The 20,102-nt window shown below is 38.4% G+C and overlaps 1 protein-coding gene across 5 annotated transcripts in view; it reads left to right on the top strand.

The window, feature by feature from the left end:
* Positions 1-20,102, top strand: part of SPIDR (scaffold protein involved in DNA repair) — a 199,527-nt gene that overhangs the window by 119,311 nt on the left and 60,114 nt on the right. For all 5 annotated transcript variants that reach the window (XR_015771929.1, XR_015771930.1, XM_088051736.1 and 2 more), the window contains exons 9-10: positions 7,271-7,481; positions 9,300-9,550. Coding sequence is in view for 3 of the 5 variants with exons in the window: in XM_088051736.1 (XP_087907862.1) it covers positions 7,271-7,481; positions 9,300-9,550 (462 nt within the window). In the remaining 2 variants the exon portion in view is untranslated. The remainder of the gene's footprint in view (positions 1-7,270; positions 7,482-9,299; positions 9,551-20,102) is intronic.

Raw genomic sequence — 20,102 nt, 5'->3', positions numbered from 1 at the left:
TCGATGGTGTGCTGTCATCTTCACAATCCTATGGACAGAGGAATGTGTTCATACCCTGAGTGCTCTAGAACTAGGCCTGGAGGAAGGAGTCGGGCTCTCCTACTAGGAAATTGTAGGTAAATGTGAAGTGCACATATGAAATGATGGACTCTGGATTGTTGGTATCCAGGAATGTGTTTTTAGTGTTCCAATAGCTTCATTAATATGTCAGTTTTCATTTAATGATCAGAAAAATACATGGTAAAATAAGACGACTAGAAATGAAGTCAAAACTGTCTTGATGTCACTGTAGAAATTCGTGGTGAATTTCTACATTAGTCTTCCAAATCAAAGGTATGTAGGAGAAGTGGAAAAATATCAGGGAAGAACAACAAGAGGAGATGTATGGAGCAGCATCCCTGTGAGAAGTTTCTAGGATGACTAGGGTTCTTTACCTTGAGAAAGCAGTGGCTGGGAGAGGATGTGATAAAGGTCTGTATTAGGAAGTGCATCAGGAAGGATGATTGTTCACTGCCTCTTAAAAACAAGAAGTGGAGGGCAGCAATGTAACCACTAGGTGACAGATCAAAAAAAAAAAAGAGAAAATCAAAGGAAGTGGTTTCTCAGATGCATGTAATTAGACTGTAGAGCACAGTGGATGCTGCAGTGTACAAGTGGTAAAAAAGCAGGCACATAAGTTCCTGGAAGAAAAGTCTACCAAAGACTGTTAAGATACAGAGATATTACTTCTGCCTTAGGAAGTCCCTAAGCTGAAAGTTTTTAGAAGTTATCAGAGGGTGTTCTGGAGAACTTTCACTAGATGTTTGTTTTTATTTTCATAGTTTTCAAATATTTGCTGTTTGCCGCTCTAAGTTAGAGTGTGAGGTAGGTGGGCCTCTGATCTCACACCAGGACAGACATTTTTGTTCTAACACTCACCACAAGTTTTAACATGATGTCACTTTGCAGTTTGCTTGCTTCCCTTTTTTTTGTGCCTTTCAGAATCCCTCTGGTATGTCCCTGGACTTTGTGGTGGCTCCCTCAGCCACCTCAAACCCTACGTGCAGTTTAGCACTGGGAACGGAGGGAAGAAGTCATCTGAATAATGAGCTCATGGCTAGTCAGACACAAGTTGATATATGGGGTAAACACACAGATTGGAATTCTTTCATAACATCTTGATTATGAGAAGATAACCATGATATTTATATCTCCGTGCTTACTTGTAACACCCTCATACCGTGGGGGGAAGTGGTTTTGTTCCTCTTTTAAAGCAACATTCCCATTTAATGCTTCATTGTGTGCAGGTTTTTTAATATCAATTGTTTTGTGTCTGACTTAGGTGTTAAAAAAGCCTCAAAATCATTTTTAGCGAATTCTGTCAGAAGTATTACCCCAGTAAGCTCAAGAGATTGTTTCCATGCCAGTTTATATGTAAGCACAGCCTGTAAGTGGAATTTTATGTTTTGGTGGTGCCAAAGGTTAAGCCTTATCTTGATGAATTTGGGCCCAGAATGCTAGCAATTTCAGGTGCTTTCTTCGTAGCTAAAATAAGTAGCTGGAGAGCTCTGAGAAACTTCCCTACTTTCCAGTCTTGGTAAAGCCTGGTATTACAGTAATTTCCTGGAGGTGGATGAGATTTGCTTTGATATATCCATCTGTGCTTTCCTACTTCAGAAGACCTGTACATCCCCTTCAGTTAGCACACAGTGCAGCTCCCTGCAGAGGTGAGAGCCCTGGGTGTGTGGTATAATAGTGCTTAATGTTAACCACAAGGTTTTTATAGCAGAGCTCTTCTTAAGTGTGAGCATTTCCATACGACTTTTTTTCATGCTACAGGGTATCAGATTTCAAAAGGCAGCAGTATGGCAAGCCAGTGGTTAGTTTATATGATTACTCTGAAATTAGTAAAATGATATAGTGATAAAAATGTTGGCTTTGTGTACTGTAATTTCTTCCTGGAGTGATTTCTTAGGTTTACAAGTAATTTTGTTGAAAAGTACAATAGTACTTTGCAGAAAGAACTTACACTGCAATAGAAAAGATTTTTTTTTTATTACTTGTGTTGTTTTACTGATTTTCTTAGTTTGCCTTGTACTTAAGGTTCAGTAATAAATTGTAACAGATTGGGCTATAGCAAATTATATATTTAACAGCTATATGTTCTTTTCTTTGTGTCTTGTATTCACGGAATGAGTCCTCAGACAAAATGTTTTTCCAGTAGGGGGACAAAACAAGTATCTAGCTATTCTATTCAGAAATAAAGTGCATCATACTTTAAAAGTAGAAATTTTAGCTTTTTATTGTTACATATTCTGCAGACCTGCTATTCTGGGGTGTTGAAGTCACATTTCTTTGGAAACCTGACACAGCTGAGTATTGTATATTTGCCATATGTGACTGGACACTGATCTGGATGGTTAGTGCTATTTTTCCATAGGGAAAAGAGTACAATCAGCCTTGGGAACTTGTACCACAGTAATCCATTGCTTTGATACCAGCTGATTTTTGTTTTCTGTCTTTGACGTTGGGGCATGGGAAGAAGTTTTGTACTGTGAAAGTGTGAAGTCAGAATTGCAGTGTCTGTGCGGTGTTACAGTGGCAATGAATGACGCTGATGGAGGCTCACACACAAGTGGTGAGACTACTCACTCATGGATGAAAATTCTGTGTTTGGGCAATCTCTAGGCATGGCAGAAAGCAGGTCTGTCCCAAATAGCTTGATTTGGGATGTATACTGAGAAGATACTGTCCTTGGGTGATAGGTAAGATGAGGGCTGAGATGTGTTTAAACTTGTTAAGTTTTTTGGGGGTTTGGGAGGATTTGTTTCTTAATAATTATCATTAGCTCAATGCTCAGGCATCTCTTGGACATTTCACAGATGAAACATTGCAAATGCCACACAAACCTAAGCAAGAGGCAGCATGAGCAACTTCCTCTACATTAGATAAAATAAGTGATTCCTAGGAAGTCAGGGATGGGCCTTGTATGTTGTTCCTATGGGGAATGATTCCTCATACTTCTGGGTAACAGTGTAAGGCTCTGGCATGCTCTTGTTCTATGTGTACTACTGCAGTGCTACTTGGTGGATGTTAAACCTGCTTTATGCAAAAATCATTGTTCTGAGACTTGAGAATAGCGTGTTTCATAATTACAGTGCAAGTTGTAGGTCACTGAAATGTTAAGAGTGTTCATTTAATGCAGTGTACTCTTCAAAAAAACCACTCTAGGCATTTTACATTTTGTAAAGGAACAGGAAAATAAAACAAGAAAAAACAAAAGCCCAGTGAAATACCCAGGGAGAGTGAACAAAAAAAATATGTTCTCTAATTTAAAGTGATCTGGAGTCTTCTCGAGTTCATGAACCAGCACCGCCGTTTGATGTCAGCAGAACTGAGCGGAAGTGTGTGGTTTGTGAGCTCGCTGCTGCCATGGAGTCACAACTCCTCGCTGGCTGTGGATGGGCTCTGCAGGGCAGACCACAGTGCAAAGCCACTGATTGTTTGGCCCCAGGATTAAGACCCTGCCTCAAATGGAAACGTCAGCTCCTTTACCCAGTGCCATGCTGTACGTTCTACAGCGTTCCACATCTCTGATGGAGACAGACCACAATTAACGTAGAAGGGGGCAAGAACGTCTCCTGCCTGCTCGGCCAGATAGCCTCCATCATAGGAGGGAGGAAGAGAAAAAGCAAGCCATGTTCTTGGACAGAGAAGCAAGCTGCTGCTGGAAAAGAAAAAAAAAATAACATTATTGCCTCATGTTCCTTTAGCATGTGACCAGTTACAGCAATTGCTGATTGTCTACATACCAGGAAAAAAAATGCCCTGTAGTATAAAAAGTTCTCTACTTCAGGTCATGACAAAGGTCTAAAGGCATTTATTAAGGAAGTCAATCCAACTTTTAAATAATACTTTGCTGAGCAAGAAAAAATCAGAGAGAACAAGGGATTGTTTCAGAGGGGTTTATAATCTGTACTGAGCTTTATTTTTTTTCCATCATCTTTGGATTAGCTGAATCAGATGATGTCTCTCATTCTTTGAAATCTAGCTTTTAAGCTATTGTGAGGCAGATAGAAAAGAAGCAATATAAGAGAGACGTCACTGAAGACTTGCAATACCCTTTTAACAGTTTATGTCTAAGGGGATGCTGAAGAGTGTATTCTGTATTCTAGAGTAAGGCTGCTTCTGGGTATAGAGAATCTGCAGCTGGAGGAGATGCTAAAAGCTGAGGTGATCAGTTATGGTGTCCCAGGCACAGGGGCAACACATGGGGGGATTGCTTGGGGAAGTGATTTTTCTTTTCCCAACTCTTCCAGCATGATAGGTTTTCTTTGTCCCAGTCTGTACCTTTCAAACAGACAAAAATATTTAAGGTATGCATCTGTCTCTAACATGATTGCCTTTGTTGCAAAGAGAACAGTATGAACAATATACAGTGGCAATGCTGAGATTTTTGCCATGACAACAGTCAAAGTTCCCATTCCACAGAGCTTGCTTTTGCTGAGCATACTAGAAAGAATTTCTGGAAGAAGAGTTTTCATTCAATTAATTTATACTTTAATATATATTTTAATAATTCTATTCTCGTATCAAAGAATATATATAAAGCTTGGTCATAATGTAAATAAGCAATACAATTATTCTATATATTGTATGCAAAATAAAAATAATTTAACGTTTACTATATGTACATAAATGATAAAATATTTCCATTTAGCCATCTACCTGTACACAAAATAGTGAGGTTATTATAAACTTTTTTCTTATTTCTTTCATTTCTATTGGGATTTATTTCTATTTATTCCTGGTTCTTTTCACTGTGAAGTATCTGCCCATTGAGAAATAGGGAAGGTGTAAGTAGATGAGAATATTCCTTTGATGTAGCTGAAGAATTACTGCTAAGTCTATGCACATTTATGCAGGTCTAAAACAAACTATTTCTTCAAGGTAGTTTTTTTAGTGAATTGCATTTAAGAAATGAGAGGTTTCTCCTGAAAGCATATATATATATATATATCTATATATATATATATATCTCCCCATTTTTGATTTGTGGAAATACCAAGTAGCCATTAGTTCATGCATTACCTGTGTAAAGATAATAATGAGTACTTCTCTAGGAAAGCTTGGTGATTATAAAAGTACTCAAGACATGGAATGCATAAGCATAGCAAAACCAAGGTACACGTCATTTGGGTATTGGTAAAACCTACCTGCCTTTAAAAAACCCAAAAAACCTGATCACATATCTGCTCAGGAAAATAAAAATAAAACCATAAACCTCAAAGTTTCTGCAAATGATTTGTTACTAACGTCAGTGGTTTTTTTTTAGAGAATGAGATGTTTTAGATCAAGCAAACATTCTTCTGACATTAGTGATGTAATGGTCTCGTGTTCAGAAAGATTTCCTGTTTACTTTGGGTCTGAACACAGACATCTCAAGAAAGAAGGTGCTAAAATTTTCATTACACATCTGCATATCAGCTCAAACTGTTCTCAGATCTGTAGTAAATTTTATATATATTTCTGTTCTCTGGAACAAAGTGGGTAGGTAACAGTTGAAAAATCTCATCAAATCAGAGAATCTCAGTTTGATGACCAAGCTAATTCCTCAGTTTTAATCCTGTAATGCAGAAAATTATCAGGCAATGTCAGTTTGGCAGGCTTGTGAGCTATTTTCATGCTCTAAATGGGGAGCTTTGTTAGCAAATTCATGTGAAGTCAAGGGACTAGGTGTCCCTTGGAGATGAATTGCTGCTCCTCTAAATCTGGGGAGCTCACAGATGGCAGTAACGCTTCTTCGTGGTTAAGTTCAGGACTTAGTTTTATGCTGTAACTTTTCATGAATTTTCTGTTTCAAATCGTAACTTCTGTGAGAGTTCACAGTAGAAGCAATGCATCTTGTTCATAAATTATATATAAATATATAATTTTCTCCTAAAATATAGATATCATCTGGCTGTTGTTTTATTTTCCTAATTATAAAATAACAGGGATTATATTTAAAACTTGCTGCAACTCTTCCTATGCCTTTGAAAATATGAATACATCAATCTCCCTTTAGCTATCCGCTCACTAAAGAATTAAGTAGTCTGTTGCAAAACAGACCATGGTGAAGATCTTGTATCGAGTGAGATCAGAAATAAATATTTTTGAGTGTTTCATTGTTTCATTTTGCTTTTTAACTCTGTGTAGTTATATTTTGAGATGGATGGCCATGGATGTTGAAACTTGCTTCATCTCCATAATGTAACTGCTGAGCAATCTAGAGACTGAACTCAGGTCAGCGCAGCTTTGCTGCCAAGGCAGGATGCCTTGTTTGATGCCTAAGTGATAAAAATCTAATAGCAGAAAAACACAAACTGTGGTAAAGTCACCAAGTGGATTTTGGTCTGTTTTGATGGTCTGTAGGAAATGAGATTACTGGTTGGGTTTGTTGGCTGACTGAATCAGATGTGCATCCTGTGAGTATAAAAAGTGTACTTCCAAATGTGCAATTGTGATACCAGCATAAGAAAAGCCCAACATCAGCACATGCTTTGGCATGAAATTATTGTGTGTTTAGAGATTCTGCAAACATTCCCTTAATCTGATGGGTAAGAAATTGCTGCTTGTGGAGCTGTTTGGGAATTTATATTAGCACTAGGAACCAAAACTGGATCTAGGAGAGCACATTTATGACAGTGACAAACACACAGACAAGATAATATACAGCAAATTGTAAGAAAAACGTAGGATTTTGCTTTTAGAAAAATACAGGAGGAAGGAGCAGCTTCTGTCAGCTGCTTGAGAATGGATTTGGGTTGGTGGAAAGTACTCACCAGAGGGAAATGTCCTGCAAGAGTCAGGCTGAGTCCAGTGGACCAGTGGTCTGAATTAAGATGGAGCAGGTTTAATAATCTTTCATTCATGGCTTTTACCTCACTAACTGTTTGCAGAGGATCCTGACGCTCTCAGTTCTGTGCTGACAGACACCAAGTAGCATTTGTGTGAAGCCAGATGGGGCTCGTGGGGCTTGGCAGCTCAGCTGTTTTCCAGGTGTTACTTGTCCCTGGATGCAGTGGATCTCCAGTAACCCAGGGCTATACCTGAGCTAAAACAGCTGACCCAAGATGACTCTGTCTGTGGAGTGGGTAATTTGTAATTTGAATAACGCATCTCTGAAGTGTTTTAGTGGTAACTGTAGAAAAAAGGGGAGAGAAATGCAATGCAAGACACATTTTAAAGTAGTGCTTATCAGTAGTTTAAGTTGTAATGGATTTGATGCCACTTAAATTGTTTTTTCCAGGCAAAAACTGCTTCTCCAAAATGGAGATGTTCCTGTTATCATGAACACCTACTTTAGTCAGAAGGTGCTACTCAGTGAACATTCAGAAGCCAGAGAGAAGACATATGGTCTTACAAAGATGCTTATCAGGAAGAATATTATATCTTTGGCACAGACATTTGGACTTGATGACCTTGATGACAAGATACACCAGGAATCTTCAGACAGTCAGGTATGGTCCATTTGGTTCACAGTAAAGCACTTGGTAAGAAGTTGGTGAGCTGGTGTTTGTAAATCATAAGAAAAAAATTCTAAATTACTGACCTGTTTGGTTTCCCCTTTCATTTAGTCAAGGCTGAATAATATGCAGTGTTACTTTAATAATATTTTCTTAGTGGAAGCTTTTGGTCCATCCAAATGCTGAACTGTTGTGAGGTTACTTTGCTGAAATCTCACTACTGTACTAAATAGAAATTATAACTTGTTTTTTCATTGATTTTTCTCTTATTCTTTATAGCCGAATAGCTAAAAAATAGCTGTTTTATTCTAATTTGCTCAAGATACTATTTAAAACATTCCTTTTTCCTGTTCCTATGTCTTAACTCATTTGCTTTTTGATCCTATCCTTTCTTAAAAGCATCAATTGATAACATCATCCCACATTCTCACCCCTTCAGTTTGTTTTCCTCCCTATTTTGACTTTATTTGTATTAAAATGACTACTGACTCTGCACTTCTGTAGCTGTGGTTGTACAAGCTGAGGTATTTGAAGAGATTTGTTTTCTTCATAGTGTGTGCCAGCACTTTCTGAAAGTAAGGCTCTTGTAAAAGCTTTATATTGGCTACCTTAATGTTTCTTAATATCTGAGAAGTTTGGCCCTTCAAGTTTGAAGAACTATAAGTGTCAACATTTTGTGTTTGCCTTATATATAACTCCCATTATAGGCCTGGGAATTAAAAAGTTACATAAATCAAATCCTAATTGCCTTTCTTGCTTCAACTCTAACTTGTAAAAAACTTCTACTGTGGTATTTGAAAACCAGGACAATTTACTTGTTCCCCTCATGGCTCCTAACAAACAAATCACTTTATTTAAAACTTGGTAGATAAGTTTTATTGCAACCACTTTGTAGACAGAGGGTACCACAATTTTCTTTTAAATACTGAAAATTCTCCTTCTTTATTGGTGTATAATACTTACGGTACTGTCAGTAATACTCTGAAAACCTTTCTTAGCACCCAGCATTTTATAAAACCAGGTTTCATTGTGAAAAGAGAAATTTAGCTTGTGCTGCAAAGGGACATATATACATTGACCATGTCTATGCTTGCATACAATCTTTATCAAGAGATAAAGATTTATCAAGAGATAAAGAGATTATTTAAATATTAAGATAAATTACATTACTCATTTAGGTTAAGGAAAACTGTAGTATTCATGAAATTTATTTCGACAGTTTGGAAGGTTTTATTAATGAAATGTATTTTGAAAGTAGTGAAAAAATAAAGGTTTTGCTTTAAAAGTTTTGTATTTTTCATTAATCATCTAATTCTTTTACATTGAAATATTTTCCACTGAAGTGTGTAAGTCTGAGGACTAGGTTACTAGTCTATAAAACTAGACACCTGTTCACTTACAACTTTATTTGAAAGTCCAGAAGCATCCAAGATGAATTTCACCTTTTTTTTTTAGAAGGGGAAGGAACAGAACATCAAAGAAGTAAAAATAAAACTCCATTCAAGGGGAAGAATCATAAGGGCTAATATCAGTTCTGTTTTCCTGCTGGGGTCACCTTCATCTCTTGGGGGTTGAGTTAGCTTGGTCCAGAGCACCAGTTAAATACAGGAGCACACCATGTGTGCCGCTCTCTTGGGTGTTCACTGAAAATACACAATAAATAACTGGCCACTAGTCTGTAAGTTATTTTAGGAGCAGTAAGTATTTTGAAACTGATTTTGCACTTGCAACTTGATTGGCATTTTCCTCTCTAGCTCCACATAATTTCAAGGTTCTCTGGAATGTTTCTCTTAATGGGTTTTCCTTCACCAGGTTCCCTGCGCTCCACAAACCCATAACAACGGTGACTCAAAACTGCATCTCTTAGCACAGAGTGCTGTCAATGATTCTCTGCTTGAAATGGTGGAAAGCCAGGGAGCAGTGGGATGGAGAGAAGTGCAGGTACGAGTCGTTATCCAAAGGGTGTACTGTTTGCCTGCAAGAGAAGGGTACAGAAGCCACACTCAAGGAAACAAGCCTCTTTGTGCAACACCCATCATGAATTCAGATCCACCAAACATGAGGTGAGTAATAAGATTCATGGGAATTTTGTTTTTGAGGCTGTGATGTATGAGAAACCAAAGAGGAATGAGTTCAGAAATGTCATTCTCGAAAGAAGCAGCACACTCCACAAGGAAGGCATGGGGCTGTTGATGGGTGTGGTGTAGTTCTTTAATTATGGTGTGACACAGAAGTAGTCCTCCCCAGAGAAGGAAGGATCTGTCTATAGTTTATGTCATCAACAGGTGACAGGAACATTGAAAATGAATTAATGAGAAGTTAATTGAGAACATCATATATTGTTCTTTGAGTTTCACAGAATAGTTGTTACATCCCATTTGCCTATTTCAGTCTCTGGAATGCTCTGCTAGTAAGTTATGCTCGTGCAATGGTCTTTTGAAACAAGAAAGAAATATATATAGAGACAAAACTGAACGGCTTTTCTATAATGAGGATTTTGCACAGATGCTATTAGAAAAACATAGGTGTATGCTTCCACTGTGAAGTCACTGGAAAAAGATCCTGTTGACTTCTGAAAATCTGGAGGCCACAGCAGTTAAGATTCCTCTGCAGTAAAAAGTGTTGTGGTGTCAAAACATAACCAGCAGTGCAGAAGCATTACACGCAAACCCCATGGAGCACACAGCTTTCAACCAGTTGTTTTAACCTCTTATGTTTTAGTCTTTGGATCCTAGCATTGTTCTGTTTACAGTGAAGGGAATCAAGAACTGGACCTTGTTTTCTTAAATACAAAAGATATGGCAAACAGTTTTCCTTTCTGACCAGTACTGAACCATTGAATTCTTTCCTTCTCCTTTTGTGTTCCTCAAGACCACAGACTGATTTCAGTCTTTCTCAGCAGCCCTGGGTCTGAGATATGTCTGTTACTGCATTTTCTTCCTTTGGTTTTGCACTAACTTTTGGTTCATGCTGGTTTAAAATTTTGAAAGGTAAGATGTATCAGATTTTTTTTTTATCACCCAGGAAGATCATTAAAGTGAGTTATAGCAGAAGAGCTTGTATTAAGGTTCTGAGTTCAGCCTTTCAGGACATAAGTAAACATTTCTTCCTGCAGAGTTTGGGACTTGAATGGAGATGTGCAGTTAGATTAACAGGTCCTATTGAGAGCTCTCCAGATGTAGTTTGCAATAGGTTTTGAAAGGTTTCTTCAAAGTTTTGAAGAATTTGAGTTCCTCTAAGCCACCCTGCAGGTGGACAGTGGTATCCTCAATGTCAATCTTCTTGAGCTTTTGAAATACTAGAATTCTTTCAATTCTTGCTACCTTGTAAGCCTCTGGGTAATTTACAGTATTCATTGATCAATGAAATTCCTCCAGAAGGAACTTAGGAAAACCATTCTTTCCTAAAATACAATTTTGTTCATCACCCACAGGAAAGTAATTATCAGCAGCCTTGTTCCCAACATTTTTAGGAGCTCTTTGACATATAGTAGTTACATTGAACATTATTTTTTTAAAAGTAATTGATACATCTTGTCTGGACTCATTGCTTTGTATTTAATTCTTTCTTAATAGAACATATATATTTTTTAAAAAGTAAGAGGAAAAGTACTTTACCAGCCCACATCAATATGTGTCCGTGAGGACAGTACTCCTCTGAGTAGATTTTTTTTCCAGAGGGCTACATTTGATCAAATGTCAGGGCAGCTGACAGACTGTTATTCAACCTGCTTTTTTCATTTCCAACTCTTAACCAAAAATACAGTCAACTTGCAGTCTCAGATTTTGAGGTAGTTAACCTGCCTGAGCCCCACCCTTCATAGGAATGGGGTGAAAGAAAACAGAAATCTCAGATTGCACTTCTTATGTCAAACATGAAATAGAAATAAAAAATGAGAGCTTGTTGCTTCTGTGTACACGCTGTAGCTGGGTATTCTCATGTGCAGTTGTTAAACTGGTCTCTTAAAAGTTCCTCAAATTTCATAGATGTCTCAGCTCAGGAAACGTCTTGTTTATTGTTGTTCACAGCTATCAGACTGTGTTTTGGATCCTGAATCTAAAAAAACCAACTCATTTTCTCGTTTGCAAAGAGGAGAATGAACACTTCTTTTACAGACTGAGGAATGAAAAACACCTCTTGCTGCTTTATCAACTGCTATTTCCATGGCTGATAAACATCCACATAAGACTTCTCCTCTACCAAAAATGTCTGTGTCTGTCACCTGATAGTGAGCAAAAGGGTCCAACGCCCTCTGGCAGTCCTTTGAACCAACTGATGGCTTATTCTTTTATAACTAAAAAAACCCTATTTTTTTTCTTTTTAAACTTCTTTCTGTGAAGTAAAACTGCCAGGAAATCAAGGTTTCTATTTTATGAGGCAAGATGAGTTAGATTATTCATTGTTTCATAAACAAAATTTTCTAATTAGATATCAAGGTAGATTAAAACCTAAATGATCAGTATTTAGAACAGGCTGTTCTATTGCATATCTCCTTTTGTAGCACTCTACAATAACCTAGATGCTGTTGTCACAGGGAAGCGTAAAAACCGCCACAATAAGCTGAAAAGAAGCATGAAATTAAACGTGGAGTAGGGGAAGTGATGCATTTGGTTCAAGGCATCCAGTTTCTAGAGAGTTGCAAACTGTGGGAGAAACCTCTATTTTCATTGTAAGGAAATGGATTCATTTAATTTATTAAAACTAACACTCGCGAAACATAGAAACTGCAGGGCTGCCTATATCTAGCGTTTATTGTTCATAAATACGCATGTGGGGAATATGGCCTTTTATTGATAGACAAAGGGATGTATTTGAAGGGTTGAAGACTTCTCAGCTGAAATATTCAAAGCATTTTCCTCGGATGCTGAGAAATCTTTGCAGAGACTGAGGAGTTCTCCAGCTTCTGTTGTCTGTAAATTGGATCCACATTCCCTGTATTATTGTTGAAATATTTGCCTTTTCCCCCATATCTAACTGCTCTTGCAAATGGACTTTTCATGCTGAAGGAGTTTCTTGGGGGAAAAAAAATTAGAAGAAAATATGACTCTCTGTGACTGTCTGCCCATTTCCAGCATTCCTGGCATACTTTTTGCTGCCTTTTCCCCTCTGATGGCAGAGAGATACTTTTGTTAATGACACAACACATGTTTGTCTAAATCCAATTGTTTTGATTCTTATTTGAAAATGTCCTGGCTTACAAGTACGAGGATCCCAAAGAGACTCCTGTCAACCTGAAGAACTCACTGGCGCAGAGGTGTCTGACTCACTGCATCGGCCTTGTACTTTGTGTTCCTGGGATAAAGCAGTGTATAATTTGGATTTTGCTCCTGCCAGTATCTGTTTGTTTTGAGCAGGCCACGTGAGTTTAGTAAAAAATAGAGCTGGTCAGTTTTGTGCCTTAAAGGACAGGGCTGGTTGTGTGGCTGTCAGGGTAACTAAAATAGATGCATTTTTAGGACTATTAGGCAGTTAAACTGGTCAGAGCACTCAGAGGATTTGTGTGAGGAGGCTGGACAGAAAAGGGTGTTGTCATGAAGGAAGAGCTAACCACTGCTGGTAGAAAACAAAGCTAGCTATAGCTGTAAATCTACACTTTAGAATCTGTGGGTGACTAGACAAATTTTCCATTCACTTCTCTTGGCATGTTTCAACCTATTTCCCACCTGAACAAAGCCTGCTGGAGCTTTCTATTCCAAGAACAAAAGAAAGACCATACATTTACATTAAAAATTAGTGTGATCCTCATCTCTTGCACTAGTCATCCGTAGTTCTTTCAGTTTTGCTCTCTATTTTGTTTTCCATTTGCCAGATCATAGAGCAGTGGAAAGGTCTGCCACCGTGCAAACAGGACCCTTGGGGAGCAAAATATTTAGAAGAGCTGAGGATTTGTTTGAGTGGCTGGAAGAAATAGAAGTGAGGAAAATCACATTTCTCTTTCTGAGCAGGCCCAAAGAAACATGATAGTCAGTTGCTGAAATTCATTGTGGTCTAGCAAGTTGTTGCAAGTTTCTGAGTAGTCTGTTCATATGTAATTCTTTGTAAAACAGTTTTATTGGCAAATGATAATCCTGTAGAACTAATTAATTTCTTAGTTGGATTTCCTTTTTCCCGCCTCTTTTTCTTCATCCGGTAATCTTTGCTGTTTATCTTAACACAATGGGTTAACCTGTCTGGCAACATGCACTGCACTCCACTGAAAGTGGAGTGTCAGATACTGCAACTAGCATTCCAAGAAGATGGATTAATACATTGAAAGCTTGTCCCTCTGGTATGGAAAACATACCTAAAATTTTATAAAGTATATTGAAATCAACAGAAACAACATAAAAAAAACTCTAGCGGTATTCTTATTTGAAAAGAGCCCAGACTGGAAAGGACTGTCCTGAAAGATCCATGTTCACAGATGCTAACATCTGTCAGAATGTTTTTTGTGGCTGACTTAAATCTGTTTACAGCATTCCATTTGTTTTTTGTGTTTTTCTTCAACAAAACATTTTAAATGGAATGGTCATAAATGCAAGTTTTAAAAAATTACATTATGTTTCTGGGATGTGATTTTTCAAGTGGAAAATAAACAGGAAATAAGTAACTGAAATGCAGTAGAGAGTATTCCATAAACTAAAAGGTTTCTCTATTTTTCCCCTTTTCAAATACTTCTCTGAAGTTAAGATATGTGCTCTTAGTATTCTTGCAAAGTAGTCTAATTGCTACTTGACAGACTTATAAGAGTTCTCCTAATAGCTGTGGTTCTAGCTCTAGTAACTTGTTTCTGCTTTGAAGTCTCTCCCTCTCTTTTTTTTTTTTCTTTTTTTTTTCCTTTTTTTATTCACAGTAAAGACTCCCTGACACTTGGATTATTCCCTTTTGCCTCCACCCTGCTCTATTTCTAATTCTCAAACTGGAGCCACCAAAACAGAGCGTAAGGACGAAAGACTGTTGGAAAAACAGCTTTAGTATCACACTGTCCAATTAATACTTTAAATTGTCTTGTGTAGTTAACACTGTAGCTTCCCCAGGCTGTTGTCTGGATAGCCCTGAAAGTCTGTTTTCTCTGCTGATGCTGCAGACAGCTAGATGGAACTTGGGCTACTTCCAGTGCCACCACAGTACAACAATTTGTTAATTTGACATTGCTGTTTATTTTTCAGTGCTAAATATTTACATAATCTTATTCTGTCCAAGGGCAAGGTGAAAGCACTGTTATCTGATATACTCTGTACAAGTGAAAAAAAAAAAAAAAGGACCCCTCAATGTACACCAGGATTTTTCATCCCTGTGCTGGGAATAGGCAATTAAACAATTTGCTGTTGTTCTAAAATATTTCAGGGTAGTGATAAAAAATGCTGGTACAGAAAAGAGGCTCGGGAAGACAATAGCCAGCACAGACCACAAGTGTGATGGGGATTTAGTCTCCTTGGAAAGCAAATGAACAGGAATAGAAGCGGGCTATTAGATGGCAAATACTTTGTGTGCAGGCTATCCCGTATGTATCTAGCAAAAATGAGATACTGGTTGCTGTATTTCCTCCATACTCAAGTGCTTAGACTGATCAGTGAGGCACCCAGGTGCTGACAGAAGAAAGACACACCCCAAGCCTTTTTTTTTTTTGTCGAGAAGGAGGAGTAGCTCTACTAACTGATGTATTTCCCCATGATGGAGAAATTGTAGAGGTTCCTGAGTAGCACAGAGAGACAGGTAAGTGGTACAGCAGCATCATTATGTAGAGCTGTGTTACCCACCACTTACCTTTGTAACCATACCGTTTCACACCTCCCACCTCTGATGATCACAGGCAGGGCTTTAGGAAGCTGGGGAAGCTTTATTGCACCTGAACACCTCATTTCCCACTGCCCTTTGCTTCATGGCTGTAAGCACCCAATTGGTTGTTTTTGAAGGACTGTAAAGGGTGAGAATTGAAAGAGTAATGTGGTCCCTTACATTATCCTACAGTAGAGACCAGTTTAGAGAGGAAAAAAGCAAACAATTTGGAAACGTAATTTGCCAGCCCTAGAGCCACAAAGTATGTGCTGTTGTACACTGGGTGTTTTCAAACAGGAATAGTAATTTTTCAGCACCTGTTATTTGTCAAGAATTATTCTAAGATGGCCTGTGTAAAAGATATGGAATCTTACCCTTGTCTTTGATCTTTCCCCTGAATTTTTGTATCTCTGAAAGTTACGTGGTTGATGGAACTGAGAGCAGAAATCTTCCATGTCTGCTTTACACCTCCACATTTCACTGACTATACAACTTCCTGGAGGAAGTGTTAAAATTGTGTTGAAGCTCTCAGAATCCTTTGCAAAAGTCAGATTGTGTCTCTGGAATTTGTTTTCCTTCTACCATCATACCCAAAGGCACCAACCTTGAGCAGTGATAAATATTATAAATGCCTGGATGGAGGTGACCTAGCAGTTGGGAGAGAAATTTAACCACCTGAATATTGCACAGAATTTCTTTACCACTTGAGCAGGTAGGTAGTCTTTGTATGCACAGCCTGAAGTATCTGCAGAGGTAGAGCATGTACAGAAAAACATCAGCACAGATTTTCCAAAATGGAAGATTCTTAGAAATAGCTTGCTATCATCCGCTTTTTAAAAGCTTCTGCTGCATTTATCATATCAATACTTCTTGGAAATGTATTACAAACACACTCTTTTGGGGAAAATGAGGTCTTGAGTCTCAAAGAGTCAAGAATACACAGTTCTGTGCAGAATATAGGCATTCTCTATCAATTAAGACAAACTTTGAAAAGGACAATATTGCTGAAACATAGGCCTGGACATCTGTGTTTTAAGCTCTTCTACACTTTCTCTTATACAATGCAAAAGATGAATACACAGCAAACAATGCAAATAAAACAAAGCTCCTCAGAGAAGACAATTAGTTCTTTCAGTAAGCATTCTGGTTTAAAATTGGTATGTAGTTATAAATGTGACAAGATTATCTTATGTTCACGTGCCCGTCCTTACTGGTGGCTGCTGGTTTTGTTCCATTTCTCACAGCCAAAGGCAGTTAGCAGCCTCACCCTGAGTAGGGATCTGCTGTGCTGGAATCCTCAAACTCATTTCACTTAATGCTTCAACTCCCTCTTTGACTGAAGGGCACTTCACAGGGTTTGGAGAAGAACATGCTCCTCAAATGGCAAAAGTGATGAGCAAAGGCCAGGGATGGACTTACTGTATATTACAGTTCACAGTGTAAGGGTTTGAGTGCTTTGGCAGTTAAGAGAGATTTAGGGGTTTTTTAAATTTTAGTCCTACAGTGAGGAAAAAAAAAAAAGGATTATTTAACTGATACCTGCTGCCTGATATATGTTCAGAATGGTTTTCTAACATGCTGAATTTAGGTACTTGATTGGAGGTGTGTGTTTGAATGCAGTGTGGACTCGTCTGGGCAACAGGCTTTTACATGTGCCTGAGGCTAGGAGTGAATGCAAAGTGTACTTCAGAGGTGTTTCACACTTGACAGGCTGAGAGAGTTGAGGCTGTTCAGCCTGGAGAAGGAGAAAGCTCCAGGGAAGAACTTGGAGCAGCCTTCCAGAACATAAAGAGGCCTTGCAGAAAGGCTGAAGAGGGACTTTTTACAAGGACATGTAGTGGTAGGATAAGGGAGAATGACCTTAAACTGAAGGAGCATGGGTTTAGATTAGATATTAGGAAAAAATTCTTTACTGTAGGGGTGCTAAGACACTGAAATAGGTTGCCCAGAAAGACTGTGGATGACCCCTCCCTGGAAGTGTTCAGAACTGGGTTGGATGGATCTGAGAATAACCTGGTCTGCTGGAAGCTGTGGATTTCCTCTCTGAGGCAACAGCTTTCCCCACTATTGAATTCAAATATTATCTAGTCATGAAAACTACAGATGTTCTTGTCTTTGTCCTCTAACAATGGGATTATGCATTTTCCACTGCCTCTGAACAGATGCCAAAATTTGTAAATTCTGTTTGACATGAGGAAAAATGTGCAAGGAAATTAATTTGATTGGAACAAGTTATGCCACATCTTCAATATGGAGCCATAAATTAACTGGCTGTATTAACATAATGTAAGTAGGAAGTGGAAGACAATGTTAACAAAGACACTTGGTGCCTAATCTTTCCAAAAGTGTTTTTAATTTCTTTATTTCTATTTAATTTAATAGTAAGTGGATATTTCCTTTCCAAGGGAGCTGAAAACTGCCAAAGCTTTCTTGCTGCAGCTTGGGCTGTTTAGTCATGATTAAAAATATCTGGGTTAGGAGCTCATCTATACCTTGGTGCTTCTGTGTATCTGAGTCGCCTTTTGTATTTGGACTGCCAGGATTTGAGGGAGAACATATCAATAACATCCTAAGAAAACAGGTATTTGAAGTGGATGCATGAACAGTTAGGAAAATCAGTGTCTCTCAGGCTGTTTATGTTTCAACAGTGCAAGTGGAAAGGGACTCTACTAAGGTTGTGGATTTTTAAGAAATTGGTTGGAAATCAGCTTATATGCACAAGGAGAAGGGGGAGAATTCAAAGCAAAAAGAGGTGGCACATCTGGTTTAAAGGTTGCAACTTCAGCAAATCAACAAATTGCAATTGGATAATTTCTTTTTAGATGCTTGCAAGCATTGCACGTCGTAGGATAACATCTGTATGCTAGATTTAGGAAACTCCTGTGTAGACAAATGGGTTGCTTTCTGTGATATGTTGGATCCCTGCTGAATACATAGAGGCTGCATTTGGGAGTGATCTGCCTGGCTGCAGTTGCTATTTGGGTAGTGCAAATCAGAAGAATTTAAAAAGTCACGCATTGAACAAAATAATGAGAAAGAAGAATGATATTTGGAAATAAGATACTTTTCTTTTTTTTTAAAGGTAAATGTACTTTTGGGCATTCCTAAACGTTTTTTTTATGAAGAACCCCAAATTTCCCAATCAACCTTGTGTATGAACAGATTTCCATTATAAAAATGAAAAATGAAAGCTACATACAGTTCTTAAGTATTGATTCAAGCTTGTGGTTAGCTTAGCATATATATTGGATAGCAAGCCAACATGCCTGGCCTCCCTGCAAACACCTGAAGGGTTTGTCTCTGTCTGAGGTCACCTGCTGAAATCCACAGAAGCAAATGGTGGCAAAGTGACTGCTTTCATGATAAAACCATTTTAACAGAGCAGGTAAACAGTCCAATAGTCAAATAATAATGAAGATTTTGTGTGCGTGCAGTGTGGATTGATAAAAATTGCTGATTATTGTAGCACTTCAGTATCCTGATGTTTTGGTCTCAATTTGCAACCTGAAGTTCCATGAAGTAGAAATATATGCTTTTTTTCCTTTTCTCTATATGTCCTGGATAAAGCTCCCTTTCTGTTTTTTTCCCTTCAATATAGTTTTGTATTTAGCACAATAAAAGTGTGAGCACTGTAGTAAGTTTGGAGAGCTGACGGAACTCCCAGGTATAAAGCGTTGTTCCTCAGCTCCGTGCGTGCCGCTGCGTGGGTTATTTGTTATAAACGAGTCTGTGACAGCACAGCAAAGTGGTATTACAGCAAAACACAGGGCTATATGGTAAAGCGGAGCTGTGTCCAGCCTCAGTGCAGACTGACACTTTTCTGCCCATGGGTCAGTCCCTTGGTGAGCAGATATTTCCTGCCTTTATCCAAGCCTTCCCTGGAAGCCCAGGGCTCGGGGTTGCGGGAGGGCACACGTGGTGTGTCTCCCCCCCTGCATCCCCCAGCGCGTCTCTGCACACGCTGTTCAGTAAACAAACCCAGGAGAACCAGAGCAAGCTGGTTCAGAGCAGCCAGTTCATTCACACAGACCTCTTGGAAAGCGCTGCCTTTGCGCAGCCCTGACGTACGGGCTGAGGGAAGTGGAGAAGTTGTATTTATGTTTTCATTAATGCTTTTTATAGCTGCGAGCCAGCTGTAGCTAGTTAGCATTAGCCTAGGACATCTATTAGCGTGCAGACCTCTTACGCAGGATAAAGGGCTTCTGATGGAAACAGAGGTGTTACTCATGGTACTCCCGGCTGCGTGTTTACATGGAGGCTGTTTGTGCTGACATGGGATAGATATACATATATATATACATATACATATATACATATATATATATATATATATGTTAGAACAGCATGCACCTTTCTAACGAGCAAGTTTTCCAGGATTCGAGAGGATTTTGTAGAAAAACTTTTAGTGTAGCAAATGCTGAGGTTTGCATCTTTAAACGGTGTATTGCTTGTTTAACGACTATTCTATTTAAATAATGCTCTGCATCTATGCAGTTGCTAAAATTATTTTGTGTTTAGCTTTTAGAATATATTGCGAATAAGCAGTATTCCTGCAAGTCTTGAATGCACCAGTTTGGACTGTTTAAGTTTTTGCTATGAATGATGTAAGTGGCTGGCAGTAGCACAGGGTGAATTGGACCTAAGGGTTTGGTCTACAGAAATTGATGGCTCAGCTATCCTTCTCTGGTTTCTCCCAGTTTTTGCTTTTACAATTTTTTCTCCCTCTTCTTCTGGAATCTAGTTAGTCAGGAGGCTATTTAAAAATAAATAACAAAAGTAACTGTGAAATAGAAAATGAGGAAGGCACAAGATGTTTTGGTTTTAGAGCTCCAGTATGACAAGCACCATGGTCTCTGG

This window comes from Pseudopodoces humilis, chromosome 1, assembly GCF_049639895.1.
Source record: "Pseudopodoces humilis isolate 2021_Gansu_Grassland_sample_001 chromosome 1, ASM4963989v1, whole genome shotgun sequence".
NCBI classification, from domain to species: domain Eukaryota; kingdom Metazoa; phylum Chordata; class Aves; order Passeriformes; family Paridae; genus Pseudopodoces; species Pseudopodoces humilis.
The sequence above is the reverse complement of the archived record's forward strand: the minus strand, read 5'-3'. Positions and strand labels throughout refer to the sequence as shown.